Source organism: Phyllobates terribilis, unplaced genomic scaffold, assembly GCF_046119375.1.
Source record: "Phyllobates terribilis strain yellow unplaced genomic scaffold, ASM4611937v1 Scaffold_11__3_contigs__length_659146591, whole genome shotgun sequence".
Lineage (NCBI taxonomy): Eukaryota > Metazoa > Chordata > Amphibia > Anura > Dendrobatidae > Phyllobates > Phyllobates terribilis.
This window is the reverse complement of record NW_027362771.1, coordinates 581,528,196-581,549,861: the sequence shown is the minus strand read 5'-3', so window position 1 is coordinate 581,549,861 and position 21,666 is coordinate 581,528,196. Positions and strand designations below refer to the sequence as shown.

The following is a 21,666-nucleotide window of genomic DNA, read 5'->3' as shown; positions in this document are numbered from 1 at the left end:
TGACATAGGCAGAAGGGAGGAGCTCTGTGACATGGGGGGTCTGCCCCTCCCACCACAGGATGACATAGGCAGAAGGGAGGAGCTCTGTGACATGGGGGGGGTCTGCCCCTCCCACCACAGGATGACATAGGCAGGAGGGAGGAGCTCTGTGACATGGGGGGGTCTGCTCCTCCCACCACAGGATGACACAGGCAGGAGGGAGGAGCTCTGTGACATGGGGGGGGGGGTCTGCTCCTCCCACCACAGGATGACACAGGCAGAAGGGAGGAGCTCTGTGACATGGGGGGGGTCTGCCCCTCCCACCACAGGATGACACAGGCAGGAGGGAGGAGCTCTGTGACATGGGGTCTGTTCCTCCCACCACAGGATGACATAGGCAGGAGGGAGGAGCTCTGTGACATGGGGGGGGTCTGCCCCTCCCACCACAGGATGACATAGGCAGGAGGGAGGAGCTCTGTGACATGGGGTCTGCTCCTCCCACCACAGGATGACATAGGCAGAAGGGAGGAGCTCTGTGACATGGGGTCTGCCCCTCCCACCACAGGATGACAGGCAGAAGGGAGGAGCTCTGTGACATGGGGGGGGGGGGTCTGCCCCTCCCACCACAGGATGACATAGGCAGAAGGGAGGAGCTCTGTGACATGGGGGGGGTCTGCCCCTCCCACCACAGGATGACACAGGCAGAAGGGAGGAGCTCTGTGACATGGGGGGGTCTGCCCCTCCCACCACAGGATGACACAGGCAGAAGGGAGGAGCTCTGTGACATGGGGGGGTCTGCCCCTCCCACCACAGGATGACACAGGCAGAAGGGAGGAGCTCTGTGACATGGGGGGTCTGCTCCTCCCACCACAGGATGACACAGGCAGAAGGGAGGAGCTCTGTGACATGGGGGGGTCTGCCCCTCCCACCACAGGATGACACAGGCAGAAGGGAGGAGCTCTGTGACATGGGGGGTCTGCTCCTCCCACCACAGGATGACACAGGCAGAAGGGAGGAGCTCTGTGACATGGGGGGTCTGCTCCTCCCACCACAGGATGACACAGGCAGAAGGGAGGAGCTCTGTGACATGGGGGGGGGGGGGGGTCTGCCCCTCCCACCACAGGATGACACAGGCAGGAGGGAGGAGCTCTGTGACATGGGGGGTCTGCTCCTCCCACCACAGGATGACACAGGCAGAAGGGAGGAGCTCTGTGACATGGGGGGGTCTGCCCCTCCCACCACAGGATGACACAGGCAGAAGGGAGGAGCTCTGTGACATGGGGGGTCTGCTCCTCCCACCACAGGATGACACAGGCAGAAGGGAGGAGCTCTGTGACATGGTGGGGGGGGTCTGCCCCTCCCACCACAGGATGACACAGGCAGGAGGGAGGAGCTCTGTGACATGGGGGGGGGTCTGCCCCTCCCACCACAGGATGACACAGGCAGGAGGGAGGAGCTCTGTGACATGGGGGGGGTCTGCCCCTCCCACCACCGGATGACATAGGCAGAAGGGAGGAGCTCTGTGACATGGGGGGGTCTGGCCCTCCCACCACAGGATGACACAGGCAGGAGGGAGGAGCTCTGTGACATGGGGGGGGGTCTGCTCCTCCCACCACAGGATGACACAGGCAGGAGGGAGAAGCTCTGTGACATGGGGGAGTCTGCTCCTCCCACCACAGGATGACATAGGCAGGAGGGAGGAGCTCTGTGACATGGGGGGGTCTGCTCCTCCCACCACAGGATGACACAGGCAGGAGGGAGGAGCTCTGTGACATGGGGGGGGTCTGCCCCTCCCACCACAGGATGGCACAGGCAGGAGGGAGGAGCTCTGTGACATGGGGGGGGGGGGGGGTCTGCTCCTCCCACCACAGGATGACACAGGAGGGAGGAGCTCTGTGACATGGGGTCTGCTCTTCCCACTACAAGTTGAGAGAGGAAGGAGGAGCTGCATGACATGAGTCTGCCTCTCCCACTACATGGTGACAAGAGGCAGGAGCTACAAGCACTGGAGTCTGACTCTCCCACTACAGTGTGACAAGAGGCAGGAGCTACAAGCACTGGAGTCTGCCCCTTCCACCACAGGGTGACAGGTGGGAGAAGCTACAAGCACGGGAGTCTGCCCCTTCCACCACAGGGTGACAGGTAGGAGAAGCTACAAGCACGGGAGTCTGCCCCTTCCACCACAGGGTGACAGGTAGGAGAAGCTACAAGCACTGGAGTCTGCCCCTTCCACCACAGGGTGACAGGTAGGAGGAGCTACAAGCACGGCAGTCTGCCCCTTCCACCACAGGGTGACTGGTGGGAGGAGCTACAAGCACTGGAGTCTGCCTCTCCCACTACAGTGTGACAAGAGGCAGGAGCTACAAGCACTGGAGTCTGCCCCTTCCACCACAGGGTGACAGGTGGGAGGAGCTACAAGCACGGGAGTCTGCCCCTTCCACCACAGGGTGACAGGTGGGAGGAGCTACAAGCACGGGAGTCTGCCCCTTCCACCACAGGGTGACTGGTGGGAGGAGCTACAAGCACGGGAGTCTGCCCCTTCCACCACAGGGTGACAGGTGGGAGGAGCTACAAGCACGGGAGTCTGCCCCTTCCACCACAGGGTGACAGGTGGGAGGAGCTACAAGCACGGGAGTCTGCCGCTCCTGCTACAGGGTGACACAAAGTAGACTTTGCCTATGGCCACGTTCAGTATTTGGTCAGTATTTTACATCAGTATTTGTAACCAAAACCTGGAGTGTGTGTGATAAATACGGAAGCGATGACTTGTTTCTAATATGCCTTTTCCTCTGATTGTTCCACTCCTAATTTTGGCTTACAAATACTGTTGCAAAATACTGACCAAATACTGATAGACCACGTTCACACTAAGTGCAAATTACAACTGGGCTTAATAGAAACCAAACAGTGCCACTTTCTAACATGTTGTCTGTCAAGGGGCAGTTTTATTACATAGCTATTCTAAAATATATGGGGGAGCGTTTCCTAGAGAAGATGTTCAGGGTATCTGCAGTAATTACACCCCCTAAACTTGTGACTAGTGCAGGGAGGCATAGTAAGGACTGGGAGCATTTTGGGAGTTACACCTCGTTCCAATTATGGTGCAGTCATTTTAACGTCACCAAAGACATCCGCTCATAGGGAAAAAAGATTGAAGCATTGATACTTGGGCGGGTGGGCACTGGAATAGCAAATGTTTTCTTCTGATTACTCCATCGCTAGGAACTAGAAAAAAAAAAAAATGGCTTCCTCAAGTTTTCTCTTGTGATGCCAGCTGCTGATAAGGCCTTATTCACTCACTGCATTACACACGGCCACCACTACTGCGAGTCAGGTGTAGACTACGACGTAAGCCCTGATGCCCTCACCCACTGTGCAGGGCACAAGAGCTGACGGATAACGCAAACCTCATCCGATGTGACTTGACTGCAGTCATACACTTTGCAGGGAAGCTTTCCTCTGGCCGCAGTCTCTGCCGTATGATGATGATGGTAGGTATGAGAGGCTGGTGGGAATCTCCTGGCTTGTGCCTATAGGCACGCACACAGCAGGCTGCTCCGGCAGGCAGTAAATACTCAGATTATCTGCAGATAAAGGCAGGAGACATTTCCTCATGGGCGGCAGGTCGTGCGCGGGATAAGCCTTGCTGTCTGTCTGCGGACCCAGGATGCAATCTGTAGAAGAGATAATGTCATAGTATGAATACACGTACGGTGACATCGGCGGCAGAGGAATCTACTGGATACATAGCTGGGGCATGCTCATTCTTTCAGGACCACGCCATTTTTTTTATATATATATATATATATAGGTTTAAATTTTTTTTTAATAGCATTCCACTTTTTGATTATTTAGTCCCCATAGCAAGAAATGATAACCTGAGTCTTCGTAATGGGATGTTTCCCGCGCAACCATTCCGTGTTAATAAAGCCTTGTCCTCTTTACCTGATCTATTTGATAACGGATCCCAGCAAATCCCGAGCAATCCTACTGACTGGTAATGGAGACTATTAGGTTTTATCTTCCACCACAATAAGAGCGCTGCGGACAGTCCGTTTCGCTCTCTCTATGGCTGGCAGGTCCTTATACACATTATATGGCGGTTTTATGGGATGTTCTCTATTAAGATGATGAATAAGTGTAAGCTATTACTAAAGAAAAAAAAAAAAGGTAGATGACCAGCCGCACCTGCAATATCATGTGCCAAATCTTTGATGAGATGTCCCACTATGGCATACACGGCAGCTACCACGACCACAGCTGCCATGAGAAGATAGACGACCGCTCGTGGAAGAGGGATGAGCTCCATTTCCAGAGGCTTGTAGTCGGCGTACGAGGGGTTGTCACTGGAGCCAGAGTATTGGTATGAAGACTGTGCCTGTGCCCGGCTGGCGGTGAAGTTCAGGGTTGAACCAGGAACGACCTCCATATCCTATACATAAGACATAATCAGTCTTGCCAGGTCTATCCCACCTAAATCCTGTATATAATCATACATTGTCCATCCTCACAATTATACATGATCCACAGAGCAAAGATTCGGAATGGAAGAGTAAACAGTGGATGGAACTCGGATGGAACGCTGAAGCACAAAGACTGTGTTCCATCCGATGTACACGGATCCCCATAACTTTAACCACCTCCTGCAAAAGGACGTTGTATTCGTATCCTGAGATCGGTTCCTCACGTGTGGAGGGGGCTCAGGAACTGTACTTCCTTCCTAAGTGGCTGATACCGACCATATTATATAAACAGAATCTGTCTCTTGACAGGCACGGCTGACGAGAGTTCTGGCCGTGACTGTTAACCATTTACATGCTGCTGTCAATCTCTGACAATGGAATCTAAATGGAACGTGTGCCGGTGCCACGGGCACCGTCTCCCATCGACCTACCGTGACGGGATGCTAAAGACTCCCAGTCGTTGTCATCTTGGTCCGTCAGATTTTTACTATACCCTGAAATAGTGTATTATTGCAGGATATAGAATAAGCGATCAAATGATCGCGTGTTGAAATCGCCTAAGGGGCCTAATAAATAATTTAAAAAAATAAAGAAAAACTCAAAAAAATATAAAAGTTCAAATCAACCACATTTTCCTGTTAAAAATATTAAAAAATTAAACATAATGTAACGCTGCATTTGTAAAAGTCCAGTCTATTATGGGATTAACTAACCCGATTTGCAAAACACAGTAAAGAGAAAAAAAAAATCAAAATGCCAGAATTGCTCTTTTTTTTTTTTTAGTTACCTCACCTCCCTAAAAAAAATGTAACGATAAGCAATCAAAGCATTATATGTGCATAAAATTGGTATAAAAAAAAAAAAGTAAGCTCACCGGGCAAAAAACAAGCCCTCACTCAGCCCCATCAACAGAAAAATAATTTTACAGGTCTGTGAAAATGGGCACACAAAGCAAAAATTATTCTTTTTTTTTTTTTTACAATATTCCGAATTTTTTTTTTTAGCACTTAAATATAAAACAAATGATGCATGTTTGGTATCGTCGTAATGGGACTGACGTGGACAATCCTGTTTTCAGGTCATTTTTACCACATAATGAACGCAGTAAAAATACAAACCCCCCCCCAAAAAAAACAATGTTGGAATTGCACTCTTTTTTTCCCCCCCATTTCATCACACTTGGAATTCTTTTCCTGTGTTTAAGTACATTACATGGTAAAATGAATGATGCCATTCAAAACTACATCTCGTCCCGCAAAACAAAGAAGAGCCCTCACATGTCTAGGTGGACGGAAAAATAAAAAAGTTTTCACTCTTGAAAGAAGGTAAGAAAAAAACAATAACGCAAAAATGAAATGTTCCATGGGTTAATAGCCCAGTGTAATCCTCAAAATCGGAGAAGAATAGGACATGCTCCGAGTCTCACAGATCTCGCTCTTGGAGCTGTGATTTTTAACGGATGTGTGAATATATTCATTGTACTCTATGGGTCCAAGCATCGGGATGTGTCACACAGATATATAAATGAAGCCTAAATCCAAACATCAATCTATCATCTAATATCCGTTTATCCATGCATCTATCATCTCATATCTATCTAATAAAGTCCTAGTATCTAAATATCCATCCATCTATGGATCTAATTATTTGTTTATCTTCCATCTATCTATCCGACATCTACCTCGTCTATCTGTCCTTCCATCCAATCATCGGTAATGCTTTCATCTTTCAAGAAACGCTTGATAATCCATTGTACAAGGAGTTGCAGAGACTACAGGTAGTAATATTTCGGCGAGCAGACCAGCCGCCCTCTGCAGTAGGACACCTGAGATCGGTATGGATGTACATGGCGTCAGAAGAACACAAAGGGTTCCGTGACTTCTCAAGAGTGCACAAGATTCTAAGCTTTCGAGTCGATCTACGTCCTGTCAGATCAGAAGTCTACCCTAAAGCTCTTGGCTCCCACCTGCCTCAGAAAACCAGGTCCAGGTGCAGTTGCTGCCTCTGACTCTCCTACATCTACACCCACTTTAGATGCCCACTTTCCAAGTTCGGAGCAGGGTAGTACTCACTGTTCAGCAGCTGCAGGCTCCCTCCGTTATACCCGTGTATTTCCCGCGCCCTCCGGCTCATGGAGCAGATAATGACTGCTTTCTCATTACCGTCAGCTCGGCTGCTGACATAACTCAGGATTACAGGGCAATAGCCTCCCGGAGAGATGATGCCAACTGTTACCACCACCTAATCCCTACATCACATCGCAATATGTTTCCATTATACTCCCAGTAGATAACCCCTTAAGGACCAGGCGGTTTTTCATTTTTGCACTTTTGTGTTTTCTTCCCCTTCATCTAAGAGACGTAAGTTTTATTTATTTATTTTTTTATTCCGTTTACAAACCCGTATGAGGGCTTGGGTTTTTGTTTTTTTGTTTCGCAGGACGAGTTGTAATTGAATGACGACATTTACTTTACCATATAATGTACTGAAAAACATAAAAACAATTCCAAGTGGTTTGAAATGGTTTAAAAAAATAATAATTATACCATTGTTTTTTGGGTTTTGTTTTGGGCGATAAAAATTACCCGATAACGTGATTCTTCAGATCAGTATGATTATGTAGCGCCCCGAGGGTTCGGTCGCTACAGAGGTATTGCATCTCAACCAGAGGTGTGATATCTCACTTCCAGGTAAGGATGGAGTCTGGATCAGGACCCCGACACCTGCATGCATTACACCACATTTCCGGGGGGCAGGGCGACCGATATGCTCCAATTGGAGCACGACAGTCCCTGTCCCTGCCTGGAGTGGGGGGAGGGAACACCGAGGAAGGGGGACCCTGTAGTGCATAGGAGGGAGAGGGCAGTTCCTGGGTACACTGAGAAGGAGATATAAAAGGTGGGCACCATCTTAGTTCAGCTCAGTCAGAGAGAAGAAGTGACAGAGTAAGGGCCTCTGCAAGGGGCTCTGCTCCGCAGGCAGGCCTGGGAGAGCGGCCGGAGCCTGGAGGAAGGAGAAGGAAGGAAAGGGAGCGGAGGAGGCTCCAGGAACAAGGAACGAAGGGACCCCAGGGGTGTGGACCGGCGAGTCGCCACCTCACACCCAAATCTACCTGCGTAGGGGGGTCAGGCCAAAGGGGGAGACCGGTCCCCGAAGCTAGTGGAGGCGGGGAACTACCCTCAGCTAGAAACCGGAGACTGTGACATTTTATGTGGCGCAGCACCTCGCTACACCCGCTAGGATGGCACCACATAGGGTCAGGGAAACGGCACCAACGTTCGTCCGAGAAGGCCCGAGGCATCCGGACAGAAACGAGGTCACTGGTGGGGTATGACAGGCCAGAGAAAGGACACACAAAAGGGGTCCTGTGAAACGCTCCAAAGTTATCTGGAAGTAGGCCGAGCCCCTCACCTGGTGAGCACAGTGCGACGTGGGACGTTATGACCAGCTGGAGTAACGTGAATAAAGAACTGTGAGTAAATACCCTGGACTGCATTACAGGACTCTGTGTCATTACTGCTGCTCCCGCGCACCATCACCCCCAACATCCGCACTCGCTGCCCTGAGGCTATACTCCTCCCGTGGGGAGTTATACTACCCTCTGCTGCACCCACAACACCTGCCTCAGCGGTCTGCCCTGCAGCGGCGGTTCACTCTGACCGCAATCCACGGGTGGCGTAGTCGGACATTCAGCATTTAGACTGCCATTTGGTTTGACCGCCCTGGGCACGGACCGGGTTGCCGCCACGCTGGGACTACAACGCCCAGCATCCACAAAAGGTCCGGTTCCGGGTATCCCCACACACACACACGGCCCAGGGGGCGCGTCAATTACGGTGATCCGAAAGTTTCGAAGGTTTCACACACATACAGTACAGACCAAAAGTTTGGACACACCTCATTTAAAGATTTTTCTGTATTTTCATGACTATGAAAATTGTACATTCACACTGAAGGCATCAAAACTATGAATTAACACATGTGGAATTATATACTTAACAAAAAAGTGTGAAACAACTGAAAATATGTCTTATATTCTAGGTTCTTCAAAGGAGCCACCTTTTGCTTTGATGACTGCTTTGCACACTCTTGGCATTCTCTTGAAGAGAGTGACACTCACCCAGGGATCCAGGTAAGCCCTATGTTGTGAGTGGGCCAAAATGGCTACCCCCAATGGCTATGCCACTGCAATGTCCCTATAATTAATTTTTCCTAACCCGATAAGTCAAAGCCCAGACACCTAAAATTACTCTCCTGGACATCGGTGTCCGAAGCTGAAGACCTGGGAAAGAAGAAAATTAGAAATATCAGCCGTAAAAAACAATAAATAAAGACGGAAATAAAAAATAAAAAAAAAGGTGTTTAGGCCAAAAATTTTTGCACTTAAAAAAAAGTGCAGTTCCAGGAAATGTTGCATCGTTGCCACGTAAGGCTTTAGAGAACACATTAACCTTCTACCCCCACCTACTGTATCCTCACCCATCCCTTGTAGATTGTGAGCCCTCGCGGGCAGGGTCCTCGCTCCTCCTGTACCAGTCACCGTAAAGTTTTGCTCAAGATTATTGTAATTGTTCTTGTATGTAAACCCCTTCTTCACATGTAAAGCGCCATGGAATAAATGGCGCTATAATAATAAATAATAATAACCTACGTTTTTTTCCACCAGTTTAGGACTTTAAGATGCAGCTCCTTAACTGCTGCATCAGGACGATTATTACATTTGCGCACCTTGTTGAGAAACAACGAGAGGACGGGGTACTGGGCGATATAAGATTTTTTTTTTGTTTAACCAATGGAGGATGTAATATGGCTGTGCGTCAGCGTACGTCTGAGGTAGACGTCAGTGAACCATCCTGATTTATGTCTCCTACGTATACATTATGTCAACAGCTTCATATCGTCCCATATATATGGGAACGGCCGCCATTACTCCTCTTGTGGCCGCTGCAGGGAAAATGTGTCTGCAAGTGAGATTTCCCTGCTAATTAAATTGTATTTTACAAGGCAGATAACTGATTGTCAAGATGGCTTCCTGATATGTCCGGCAAGGTATTGCATTGGGACTGAGAACATTCACATCTGATTTAGCAAGAAGCAGCATTTTTTGGCTTCTTCACTGCAGCCATTGTAATATATAGTGTGTGTGTGTGTGTGTGTAGATATATATTATTGTTATTTAATTTAAATTGTTTATTACTATATCTATATGTATATATATATATATATTTTTTTTACTATTATTCTGAATATTTTAATTGTAATAATATTATTTTATCTCCTTTTGTTTGTGTGTGTATATATATATATATATATATATATATATATATATATATATATACATATCTCTATCTATACACAGGGAGGGAAATAAAATATATAAAAAATGTTTATATTTTAAAATATATACATGTTTTATTATTTTACATAGCTCTATACACAGGGAAGGAGATAAAGTACATAAAATAATATTAAAAATTAAGAAATATATTTTTAATGTATTAATATTATGTTAGTTTTATTTTATAGAGTTTATTTCCTTCCCTGTCTGTAGATAGATATATGAAGGACATAATTATTGTTTTATTTATATATAGTTCTGAATTAAACATTTATCCAAAAAACTTTTACACCATTTTTTCCCTTATTAACCATAATTATAAGTGTACAGTCGCTTCCCCTCTTGTCCTTTTACATAATACACCCTAAGCTCATCAATGTCATGAACTATAAAGGTGGAAAATTTGCCTCAAAACTAGACATTCCCTCTAACTAGACACTTCTGGCTTTCATTTCCCGCCTAAAACAGCAGAGACCAAACCACGCCCCTCCGCAGTACACGCATCGTCTGAAACCACGCCCCTCAGTAAGCGCAGACTCAAGAAACCACGCCCCTCAAAAGCCCTAGTCTCTGAAACCACGCCCCTCGTCCGTACCCGCAGTAGTGTCAAACCACGCCTCTCCGCAGTAGTCTGAAACCACGCCCCCTCAGCTTACTCGGATCCTGCTGCTCTTCAGACCTCGCACTCCGCAGTCTTGTCAGCCATTTTGAAGCATCGGAAGCTCCGCCCCTTCTGATTTCCCGCCTTTTGTACCTGTGAGGAGAAAAAAAAAAACGACCGGGTACATAAAGAAGACAACCGGCCGCCATGTTTGATCACCCATGAATGTGGTTCCTCTCATTTAACTGTTGTGTGTGACAGCTAGAGTTACTTTTTACCAGTTGAAGGCTTGTATAAAGTAACAGTTCACAGGTTTGTGTAGGTTTCATGCAATTTCATGGCAATACACATAAAGTGCAAGTTCATTATATTGGGAGCCTCAGAGACGCTGCCCCACCTTGATTACCTGCAAGGGCCGGTTTATACATCGCCGGAGCAGGGATTTTTTTTTTCTGAGGAACGAGCTGTAGTTTTCAATAACACCATTAATTTTTACCATATAATATACAGAAAAATTATAAAAATCAAAGTGTGGTGAAAAAAACCCCAAAACATTGAAATTCCACCATTTTTTTTTTTTTTTGGGGGGGGGGGTTGTTTTTACAGCGTTCATTGCGCGGTAATATATGATTCTAGGGGGGAGTACGATTACGGCAATAACAAAATTTATTTTATTGTAGTGGTAATTTTTAAAAAAAAAATTTGTTAAAAAACAAAATTAAGTCTGCGTCGCCATTTTCTGAGACCTTTTTTTTTTTATTTTTCAGTTGATGGCGCTGTGTGAGTTTTTTTTTTTTTTCTTTTTACGCGCCGACCTGTATAACAATCTAACAAAAAAAAAGCAATTATGCCATGTTGGTTACATCATTTTTAATTTTCTAACGTTCTATAACCTATAAAATCATGCGTGTTCGCCCTCCATATAAAAATGTCCCCCATCCTGTCTCTTTCACTTAATAATGTCCCCTGTCCTGTCTCTTTCCCTTAATAATTTCCCCTGTTCTGGCCCCTTCCTGTAATAATGTCCCCGTCCTGGCCCCTTCCTGTAATAATGTTCCCCAACCGGGCCCCTTCAAGTAATAATGTCCCTTTCTTGATATAATGTCCTCCATTCTGGTCCCTTCCTGGTATAATGTCCCCCATCTTGGCACCTTCCTGTAATAATGTTTCCCATCCTGGCCCCTTCCTGTTATAATGTCCCTGGTCCTGGCCCCTTCCTGTAATAATGTTCCCTGACCTGGCCCCTTCCTGTAATAATGTTTCCCATCCTGGCCCCTTCCTGTTATAATGTCCCTGGTCCTGGCCCCTTCCTGTAATAATGTTCCCTGACCTGGCCCCTTCAAGTAATAATGTCCTTTTCCTGGCCTCTTCCTAAATTAATGTTCCCTTTCCTGGGCCCCTTTCAGTAATAATGCTCTCCCCATCCTATAACAAACTCCTCCATACTGGGCCCCTTTCTTGGTATAATGCCCTCTATCCTGGCCCCTTCTTGGCATAATGTACTCCATCCTGGCCCCTTCCTTTATAATGTCCCCCATCCTGGCCCCTTCCTGGTACAATGTCCCCCCATCCTGGGCCCCTTCCTGGCATATGTCTCCCATCCTGCGACCCTTTCTTGGTATAATGTCCCCCATCCTGGCTCCTTCCTGGTGTAATGTCCCCCATCCTGGGCCCCTTCCTGTAATAATGTGTCCCTCCATCCTAGGCTTAATTTTTGGTACCAGGACCCTTTAGCTTTCAATTGATACAAACAAAGTTGTAAATTCAAGTTCTTGGATCCCAATGCAAAGTCTGTAACAGAGATGAAGGATTTGGATACTTTTCTTCCTGTTATCACCCACCTTTACCAATCACAGGGATGTGTGTGCTGTGATTCTGCGAATGGAAAATGCCACGATGAAGTCTATGGAGAGTGAGTACCATACAGCTGCATCCACAGAGTTGTAATGTTTCGGTTTTTTTACCTCTTGTTAGTGACAATCTAAATGGCTGACAAGGAGTTGGATGACAGAGAAGCACGCGAGGAGTTGGTAAATCCAAGCACTAATAAACCTGACTGGTCAGGCCCATCCAATGGCCAAACTTCCACTGGGTGAGACTTGATCGTTTCAAAATGCCGCCCTAGATATTACTAATAATAATGACTTTATTGCTATCATTCCATATATTCTAATTTAAAGCAACTTCCCTCTCACAGCATTACATAATAACTCCAGACCTAAACATTGAGTCTTAAGACTGGTTTCACACATCCGAGTTTCACGGCCCGAGTATGGCCTGCGATATCTGGGTCAGCTGTGGGTCATCAAAAGCCTTATGGGCATAAATGAAGGTCTGGAAACATGCAGTTCCTACCTAAGCCATGAAGTTTGGTCGTGTGAAACCGACCTAAATCTTTCTCTATGACCTGGCACCCGACCTAGAGAGATAAGCATCACAGTACTTAGCACTGATTTCAGGCCCACGTTACCCGGGATTCTATTAATTGGGCAAGACTTGTATATTAATTAATGAACTGAGTGCCGGGTAATTCTGTTAGAGATGCTAATCCTAGTAGCAGACATTTCTGTCCGTCAGAACACATCACGTTCAGGTCTATGGCGTATTATTTAGTCTGGAACATTTTTCATTTGCTTACATGAGACATATCAATATAATTTTTTTGTTTTTCTTTCAAGAAAAGCTATGCACAAATAAGAATATAAAAACTGATTATCCCGAAACACGAACACCTTCTTGTGACCAAATTACGGGACTGTATATAAAAGCATATGCAAATTTGTACATTTTTCACTTTTGACAGGTATTACATGCCAGAAAAAAAACATGTCGGTATAGGGCTTATGCTGATGTCTCTGCAAATCGGTCCGATCATGGACTCTCCCGACACGAGTGTGACAGCTTCACATATTTTTTTGAGGCCATCACACTTGGATCAGGAGAGCTGCGGCAAGTGTGGTAATTAGGATCACTTCAACGAGCTGCCATGATGTTTTCTTCTGATTTGCAGTCTGTCGGGTTCCTCCTTTTCCACTCCTGGATCCGATACAGCCTCCACCACCAGCGCCTCTGAGGGGAAGACTTCTAACTATTTCACCGCCTTAGTTGGCAACGTGGAGGCACTGCAGAGCCGCGCCCAGAGCTTGATCGACAACATCAATGAAGGACGCATCGAGGATCAAACCATGATGAAAAACTTTAACACAAACCTTAATATCAAGGTAATACAGGTTTATTTTCAAGAGTTTATAATCGAGAGGTTACAAGCATCCTTAAAAGAACTCTGTTGGGGAAAGGCGCTCAGCAGGAAAACTTACATGATAGCTTGGGCTTCCAGCAGGGTTCATCCTGCTAGGAAAGCCTTTTTCACAGCTAGGCTGCTAGGGGTGTGAGTTTTTCCATTTGTAGCTTTTGAAGCTGGACCACCTGCTGAGCCAGGTGTTTTGTCTCAGCTTCACATTTTGAAGGAGGTCTATAATCTTGGACTGGATATGATACAGTCGATTGGCATTGGCATGAGCTTGCGACTTATGTACAAAACGGAGTGTTCCTGGCCCGTAGAGTCGACTTGGTTAAGCATGGCACCAAGGCCAAAGTCACTGGCATCGGTCTGTACTACAAACGGCCGTGTGAAGTCAACTGCTTGTAGTATCTGGAAGCTGGAAAAGGCGGTCTTCAGTGCCTGGAAGGCCGCCTCGCAGTGGTTTATCCAATCGACTGCGGAGGGCAGCTTCTTCTTGGTAAGGCCCGTCATGGGCTTCACCAGGCTACTATAGTGGGGAACAAACCTCCTATAGTACCCGGTGGTGCCCAGGAAGGACATCACCTGTTTCTTGGTCCTGGGGGTGAGCCAGGATGCGATAGTATCCACTTTCCCGGGCCCCAACTTCAGAGCACCCACCTACCCGGTGCCCCAGGTAGTGGACCTCGCTCAGGCCCAGCTGGCACTTTTCCAGATTAATGGTCAAGCCTGCCTGGCAGATTCGCCTGAGCACCTGCGTTAGATGCCTTAGGTGATTCTCCCAGGTGGGACTGAAGATGACAATGTTGTCCAGCTACGCTGCCGCGTACCCTTCAAGTCCTTTGAGCAGCGTGTTAACCATCTACCCCCATCTTTGACCAGTAGAAATGGTGGGCTAGCCTGACCTTTGTCTTAGTGGCATCTAGATGTCCGGCCATCAGAATTTCATGTGCAATCCGCAACAACTCCGCCCTGAATATCACTAAATGGTATCACTAAATGTCAGTCCCTAGGCCACAACTTTGGTGAACCCTGCTGGATCTCACCTGCTACAACCGTCTTTGGTCCTAGACCATCCGCTCGAGGTCTGAGCCTGAGGGAGACTGTGCCGCCTGCTCCTTGAGACCTTTCAAGCTGTTATCAGTTTCCAACACCTCCTGAAACCCATGACTGCACGTGGCCAGAATAGATGAGACCGCCACGTCTTCTGTCAGTTCTCCAGGACCGATCTCTTGGTCTCCGTCTGGCCCAGCAGCAACTTGGTCAGAAGGGGGAAATCCATTGGACCCCCAAGGGACCCCTAGGGCCCTGGCGCTTCCACTGCGCATGGCAGCTGCTACAGCCTCTGCAACCACTGGTAGCGCCGCTTCCCCTCGGCTTCGACCAAGTTGCTAGTCCAGACTGAGTAACCAGGCCTTCTGACATCTCGGGTTGTAGAGGAACCCTGCCATACCAGGGAGCCCTCTCCTGGGACAGCCATACCCTCAATTGCATGCTCCCTTCAGCAGCTGTCTGCCCCGTTTGTTCCCTCAGTGACAACCTCAGAGGATAAAAGTTTGCAGCATGATTGCTTGCAAAACTCTAAGGTATCGGTACAGCTTGCTTGATTGACCTCCTTCCCCCAGAGGGAAGAGGGACACATTACACCACCCACCCCCACATTCCTATCAGTAGGCATGTTAATCACATTGACAACATCAAAAACAGGGGTGGACATTAAATTGCCGTCTGGGGGATCAGACCTTGAGGGTTCAGTGGCCACAAGCTGGGACACTAGCCACCCCAAGTCTGTCCCAAGCAAAACACTTGCAAGAATATTCGATGATACCCCTTTCACACATTTCACACTTCCTGCCAGGGCCGGCGTCAGCACCCGGCGCACCCGGGCAAATGCCGGGGCCCTGAGCAGGCAGAGGGGCCCACTGGCGGTCGCGCACCCCGCTGGGCTATGGGCGGAGGAGAGCGGTGTCAGCGCCCGCCCTTCTCCGCCGCTTGCTCAGGGCCCCGGCAGCTGGACACTTACCTCTCCCCGTGCCTCCGCAGATCCGCTGTCTTCCTGCTCTGCGCTCCCTGTGACGTCTCAGGTCAGAGGGCGCGGTGACGCCTTTACACCGCCCCCTCCCCTGAGCCGTCACAGGGAGCGCTGAGCGGGAAGACGCCGACAACGCTGTGGTTCGGACCCGAGCGGCGGGCAGCGGGCAGCAGGTAGCAGGTGAGGAGAAGGGAGGTGAGTATTTGATTTTTTTTTTTTTTAATGTATGGAGGCATGGGGCATTATAAAGAGAAGGGGGGGGCATCCTGCATGGGGCATTATAAAGAGGAGGGGTGACAGCCTGCATGGGGCATTATAAGGTGGGGAACAGCCTGCATGGGGCATTATAAAGAGGGGGGGGGCAGCCTGCATGGGGCATTATAAAGGGGGGGTGGCAGCCTGTATGGGGCATTATGTGGGGGGTAACAGCCTGCATGGAGCATTAAAAGGGGGGGGGGCTGTATGGGGCATTATGTGGGGGGTAACAGCCTGCATGGAGCATTAAAAGGGGGGGGGGCTGTATGGGGCATTATGTGGGGGGTAACAGCCTGCATGGGGCATTATGTGGGGGGGTAACAGCCTGCATGGAGCATTATAAGGGGGGGGGGGCAGCCTGTATGGGGCATTATGTGGGGGGTAACAGCCTGCATGGAGCATTAAAAGGGGGGGGCCTGTATGGGGCATTATGTGGGGGGTAACAGCCTGCATGGAGCATTAAAAGGGGGGGGCCTGTATGGGGCATTATGTGGGGGGTAACAGCCTGCATGGAGCATTATAAGGGGGGGGGCAGCCTGTATGGGGCATTATGTGGGGGGTAACAGCCTGCATGGAGCATTAAAAGGGGGGGGCCTGTATGGGGCATTATGTGGGGGGTAACAGCCTGCATGGAGCATTATAAGGGGGGGGACAGCCTGTATGGGGCATTATGTGGGGGGTAACAGCCTGCATGCAGCATTATATGGGGGCCCTTATCCTGTATGGAGTGTTATAAGGGGACCGGTATCCTGTATGGAGCGTTATATGGGGGCCAGTATCCTGTATGGAGCTTTATAAGGGGACCAGTATCCTGTATGGAGCGTTATATGGGGGCCAGTATTCTGTATGGAGCCTTATATGGGGGCCAGTATTCCGTATGGAGCCTTATATGGAGGCCAGTATTCCGTATGGAGCCTTATATGGGGGCCAGTATTCCGTATGGGGGCCAGTATTCCGTATGAAGCCTTATATGGGGGCCAGTATTCCATATGGAGCCTTATATGGGGGCCAGTATTCCATATGGAGCCTTATATGGGGGCCAGTATTCCGTATGGGGCCTTATTTGGGGGCCAGTATTCCGTATGGGGCCTTATATGGGGGCCAGTATTCCGTATGGGGCCTTATATGGGGGCCAGTATTCCGTATGGAGCCTTATATGGAGGCCAGTATTCCGTATGGAGCCTTATATGGAGGCCAGTATTCCGTATGGGGGCCAGTATTCCGTATGGAGCCTTATATGGGGGCCAGTATTCCGTATGGAGCCTTATATGGGGGCCAGTATTTCGTATGGGGCCTTATATGGGGGCCAGTATTCCGTATGGAGCCTTATATGGAGGCCAGTATTCCGTATGGAGCCTTATATGGAGGCCAGTATTCCGTATGGGGGCCAGTATTCCGTATGGAGCCTTATATGGGGGCCAGTATTCCGTATGGAGCCTTATATGGGGGCCAGTATTCCGTATGGAGCCTTATATGGGGGCCAGTATTCCGTATGGGGCCTTATATGGGGGCCAGTATTCCGTATGGAGCCTTATATGGGGGCCAGTATTCCGCATGGAGCCTTATATGGGGGCCAGTATTCCGCATGGAGCCTTATATGGGGGCCAGTATTCCGCATGGAGCCTTATATGGGGGCCAGTATTCCGCATGGAGCCTTATATGGGGGTCAGTATTCCGCATGGAGCCTTATATGGGGGCCAGTATTCTGTGTGGAGCGATTCACCGGTTTCTGAGCTATTGTGGAATTTACAATAGATATCACTCATGTAATGTAAGAAGTGAAATCTTTGCATTGTACTATATATATATATATATATTTCTCCGCCGTATCTCTGCATCATGAATCATGGTATGTGTTAAAGGGGCCCACTGAGACTCTTTGGCCCGGGGCCCAGAAAAACCTGGAGCCGGCCCTGCTTCCTGCCCACTGCCCCAGACCAAAACACATCTAGACGACATGCAGCATCGGTTGGACTCCTCCAATCATGAGGTATGATCAGATCATGTTCCTGCATGGTGACACAGCCATTACACAGTACACAGGGACACATTTATAAGATTATCTCAGCACAGGAATATTTTATTTATACACATCCAATTGTGGCAGTTATTATTCCAAGATCTATTGATTAAAATTAACTTTTGTTCCTTGGAAAACCCCTTTAGGTAGTGTGAGCTCCTAGCAGGAGTTCTTGCTGCCAGAAAAGCCTTGCTCCCAGCTAGGCTGTTAGAGGTGTGAGTTTTTCCACTTGGAGCTTTTGAAGCTGGATCACCTGCGGAGCAAGGTGTCCTGTCTCAGCTTCACGTTTTGAAGGAGGTCTATAATCTCCGACCAGATATGATACGGTTGATTGGCATGAATTTATATCCCCCATATACTTCTCAAAAGTAAATTCAATTTGCGCTGATTGCAGATTTTAAGGAAACATACCTGTTGGTCTAGAACTGGAGTACTAAATAACTTTAGCTGTTAGCCGACCTTACAGGTGAGACAGCAATCAACTGACCATACAGGCAAAATAGCCATCAATTGACCGTCCAGGCGATATAGCAATCATCTGACCATATGGGTGAGATAGCCATCGACTGCTCGTACTGGTGAGATAGCCGCAGGCTGACATTACAGGTGAGACAGTCGCCTGCTTACCTGACATGTAAGACAGCCATCAACTGACCTTTCAGGTGAGACAGCCATCAACTGAACTTACAGGTGAGATAGCCGCCAGCTGACCGTACAGGTAAGACAGTCGCCAGCTTACCTTACAAGTGAGTCAGTCGCCTGCTTACCTGACAGGTAAGACAGCCATCAACTGACCTTTCAGGTGAGAAAGTCATCAACTGACCTTTCAGGTGAGACAGCCATCAACTGACCTTTCAGGTGAGACAGCCATCAACTGACCTTTCAGGTGAGACAGCCATCAACTGACCTTACAGGTGAGATATCCGCTAGCCAATCATACAAGTGACGTAGCTGCCAGCTGATTGTACAAGTGAGAAAGCCGCCAGCTGACAGTACAGGCGAATAGCCAACAACTGACCGCATAGGTTTGACAGCCATCAACTGACTTTACAAGTGAGATAGTTATCAACTGACTTTACAGGTGAGGTAGTCATTAACTGACTATAGAGGTGAGACAGACCTCAATTGATTGTACAAGTGATAGCCATCAACTGACCCTACAGGTGAGATAACCATCAACTGCTGCCTGTGTAGAAGTGATATATTTGCCAGCCGACGTTACAAGTGATATATGTGCCAGCCGACCGTACAAGTGAGATAGCCGCCAGACGACCGTACAAGTGAGATAGCCGCCAGACGACCGTACAAGTGAGATAGCCGCCAGACGACCGTACAAGTGAGATAGCCGCCAGACGACCGTACAAGTGAGATAGCCGCCAGACGACAGTACAAGTGAGATAGCCGCCAGACGACAGTACAAGTGAGATAGCCGCCAGACGACAGTACAAGTGAGATAGCCGCCAGACGACAGTACAAGTGAGATAGCCACCAGACGACCGTACAAGTGAGATAGCCGCCAGACGACCATACCAATGAGATAGCCACCAGACGACCGTACAAGTGAGATAGCCGCCAGATGACCGTACCAGTGAGATAGCCGCCAGACGACCGTACAAGTGGGATAGCCGACTCTACAGGTGACATAAGAGTCAACTAACCATACAGGTGAGATAGCCATCAACTGACCGTACAGATGAGACAGCCATGAACTGAGCGTACAGGTTAGACAGTTATGAACTCACCGTAGATGTGAGAGACATCAACTGACCGTGCAGGTGAGACAGCCATTAATTAACTGACTGTACAGCCATCAACTGATCATACAGATGAGACATCCATCATCTGACCATACAGGTGAGACAGCCACCAGCTGACCGTACAGGTATGATAGTCGCCTCCTGACCGTACAGATGAGATGACCTCCGGTTGACCATACAGATGTGTAAGTTGCCTGCTGACTGTACAGATTAGATAGACTCTGGCTCTCCGTACAGAGGATATAGACGTCTGCTGACCATAAATTAATTTTTCTGCTATAATGAGAGTGGCATAATCATCTCCCAGACACTTGTGCCAGATCTTCTGAAACAAAGGATAGGGATGTAGAACTTGGGGACAGTCAGGTAGCACATTATATTTCAGGGGGTGGTGACATTGTATACGGCCTCGGCCAATTATTCACTGATAATTCACGCACGATTCTCTGGTTGTAGCCGTAGACAGGAGACTTAATCCTGATTCTGATGAAAATGGATTTCATCCTATAAATGTGTGTGAGGTTTCTTTTTCTTGTAATGAAATGATGATAAAATCCTAGCTGGATCTCGGGATAATAAGGCAGCGCTGTACTGTTGGCATCAGGGCTGTGCATGCTTTTCCTCTCCCTCCCTTACATATTTACGTAATCAGATTTGAGCACATTATTGTAACTGCATTAAATCCCCAGAGGATGCAGGTAGCAGGAGCAATTAGTGAGAAAGCCGTACAGAACATCTTCTGCTTTTACATGATTTTACCACCAGCTGTTACAAAAATAAAAAACCTTTATAGTCCAAGACACGATTGGCGTTGTACTTCCTGGCCGAACGGCTGCATGGTAATTTTCTAATTTGAGCATACCGGAAAAAAGCCATCGCAGGTCACTGGCTCAAAAGCAAATCCCGTCCCTGTATCTGAATGAAATGTGGTTATTATAAGGTTGACGCAAATAGTGGAGTGCACCTTTCAAGTGAGGGTCCGGAGAGTCCATCGAGTGGTCACTTTTTGTCTTCCCAGGTAGCAGAATTATCTCAGTGTCTTGAGGACAGGATGTACCAGATGTACGAACAGAACAACACACAACTCCAGGTCCGTCTGCAAGAGCTTACCGAGATCATCGAAAGGATCGAGCAGCTGCAGGCTGAGCTCAAACAAGTCTGCGAGATGGTGGTCACCGTCTACAAAGACCTGGGCTTACAGCACAAAGGCTGAGTGCACAGACAGCAGGGACCACGGATCCGGCAGGTTACATTATCCCTGCCATCAATATCTAACAGCAGCTTATATCCTGTTTCGTATTACTTATTGTTCTAAGTTAGAAATACAATATGCAAAATTTCTGAATAAATGACAGCAATTCTCAGGCAAACATTTCATCGTGATCTGGACCAGAGAAGTGCATTCACATAGTAGTAAAAGTCCAAAGCATAGGGCTTAATTCACACGCCTATTTTAGTGAAAAAAAATGTAAAAAAAAAATAGAGTGCACTGCATCTGATTTCTATCCATTTTTTTCGTCCATGTGTTCATTAGCATTTTTCTGTGGGTGCATTAAAGGGAACCTGTCACTTGATTCGCACCGCCCAAATCGGAGCCGCACTGGAGCCAGGTATGTTCTTTTGTGAAACGATCTGGCATTTCAGAGGAAATATACTTTGAGGATCCAGCCGAGGCTGTAGGGAGAGATGAGAAGAGTCCGGCTCTGCCTTGTTGACCGACAGGTCTCTCCTTACATGCACTCATATGAGAGATCTGTCAATCAGATAGAATCCGGATGGGGGCAGCACCGGATTACAGTCATCAATCCCTAAAGGCCCCGGTCAACTCTTAAAACTATAATTTTCTCCAAAATGCCAGAGCTTTTCAGATCAAAACATACCTGGCTGCAATCGTGCAGCACGCCAACCTCAGATTCATGCTGCTCATGGTTTGGGTTAGCTTCAAACAAAACTGACAAGCGCACGTTCAACAACCATGTC

General features: G+C 48.0%; 1 protein-coding gene across 2 annotated transcripts; it reads left to right on the top strand.

Annotated features, from left to right (window-relative positions):
• Window positions 1-1,882: 1,882 nt before the first annotated feature.
• SYCE2 (synaptonemal complex central element protein 2) lies at window positions 1,883-21,401 on the top strand. 2 transcript variants are annotated; one of them, XM_073650954.1, is made up of 5 exons: window positions 1,883-2,121; window positions 8,484-8,574; window positions 12,356-12,473; window positions 13,392-13,602; window positions 20,705-21,401. In XM_073650954.1, the coding sequence occupies exons 3-5, from the start codon at window positions 12,367-12,369 to the stop codon at window positions 20,897-20,899; spliced, it is 513 nt and encodes a 170-aa protein (XP_073507055.1). In that variant the 5' UTR covers window positions 1,883-2,121; window positions 8,484-8,574; window positions 12,356-12,366; the 3' UTR covers window positions 20,900-21,401. The 2 variants fall into 2 exon arrangements, with proteins under 2 accessions (XP_073507055.1, XP_073507054.1); XM_073650953.1 differs by lacking the exon at window positions 1,883-2,121 and adding an exon at window positions 2,342-2,589.
• Window positions 21,402-21,666: the final 265 nt, after the last annotated feature.

Coding starts and splice junctions, on each gene's coding strand:
- SYCE2 (XM_073650954.1), top strand. CDS start 12,367: ATGGCTGACAAGGAGTTGGATGACAGAGAAGCACGCGAGGAGTTGGTA. Junction 12,474..13,391: donor AATGGCCAAACTTCCACTGG/GTGAGACTTGAT, acceptor TCTGATTTGCAG/TCTGTCGGGTTCCTCCTTTT. Junction 13,603..20,704: donor ACACAAACCTTAATATCAAG/GTAATACAGGTT, acceptor TTGTCTTCCCAG/GTAGCAGAATTATCTCAGTG.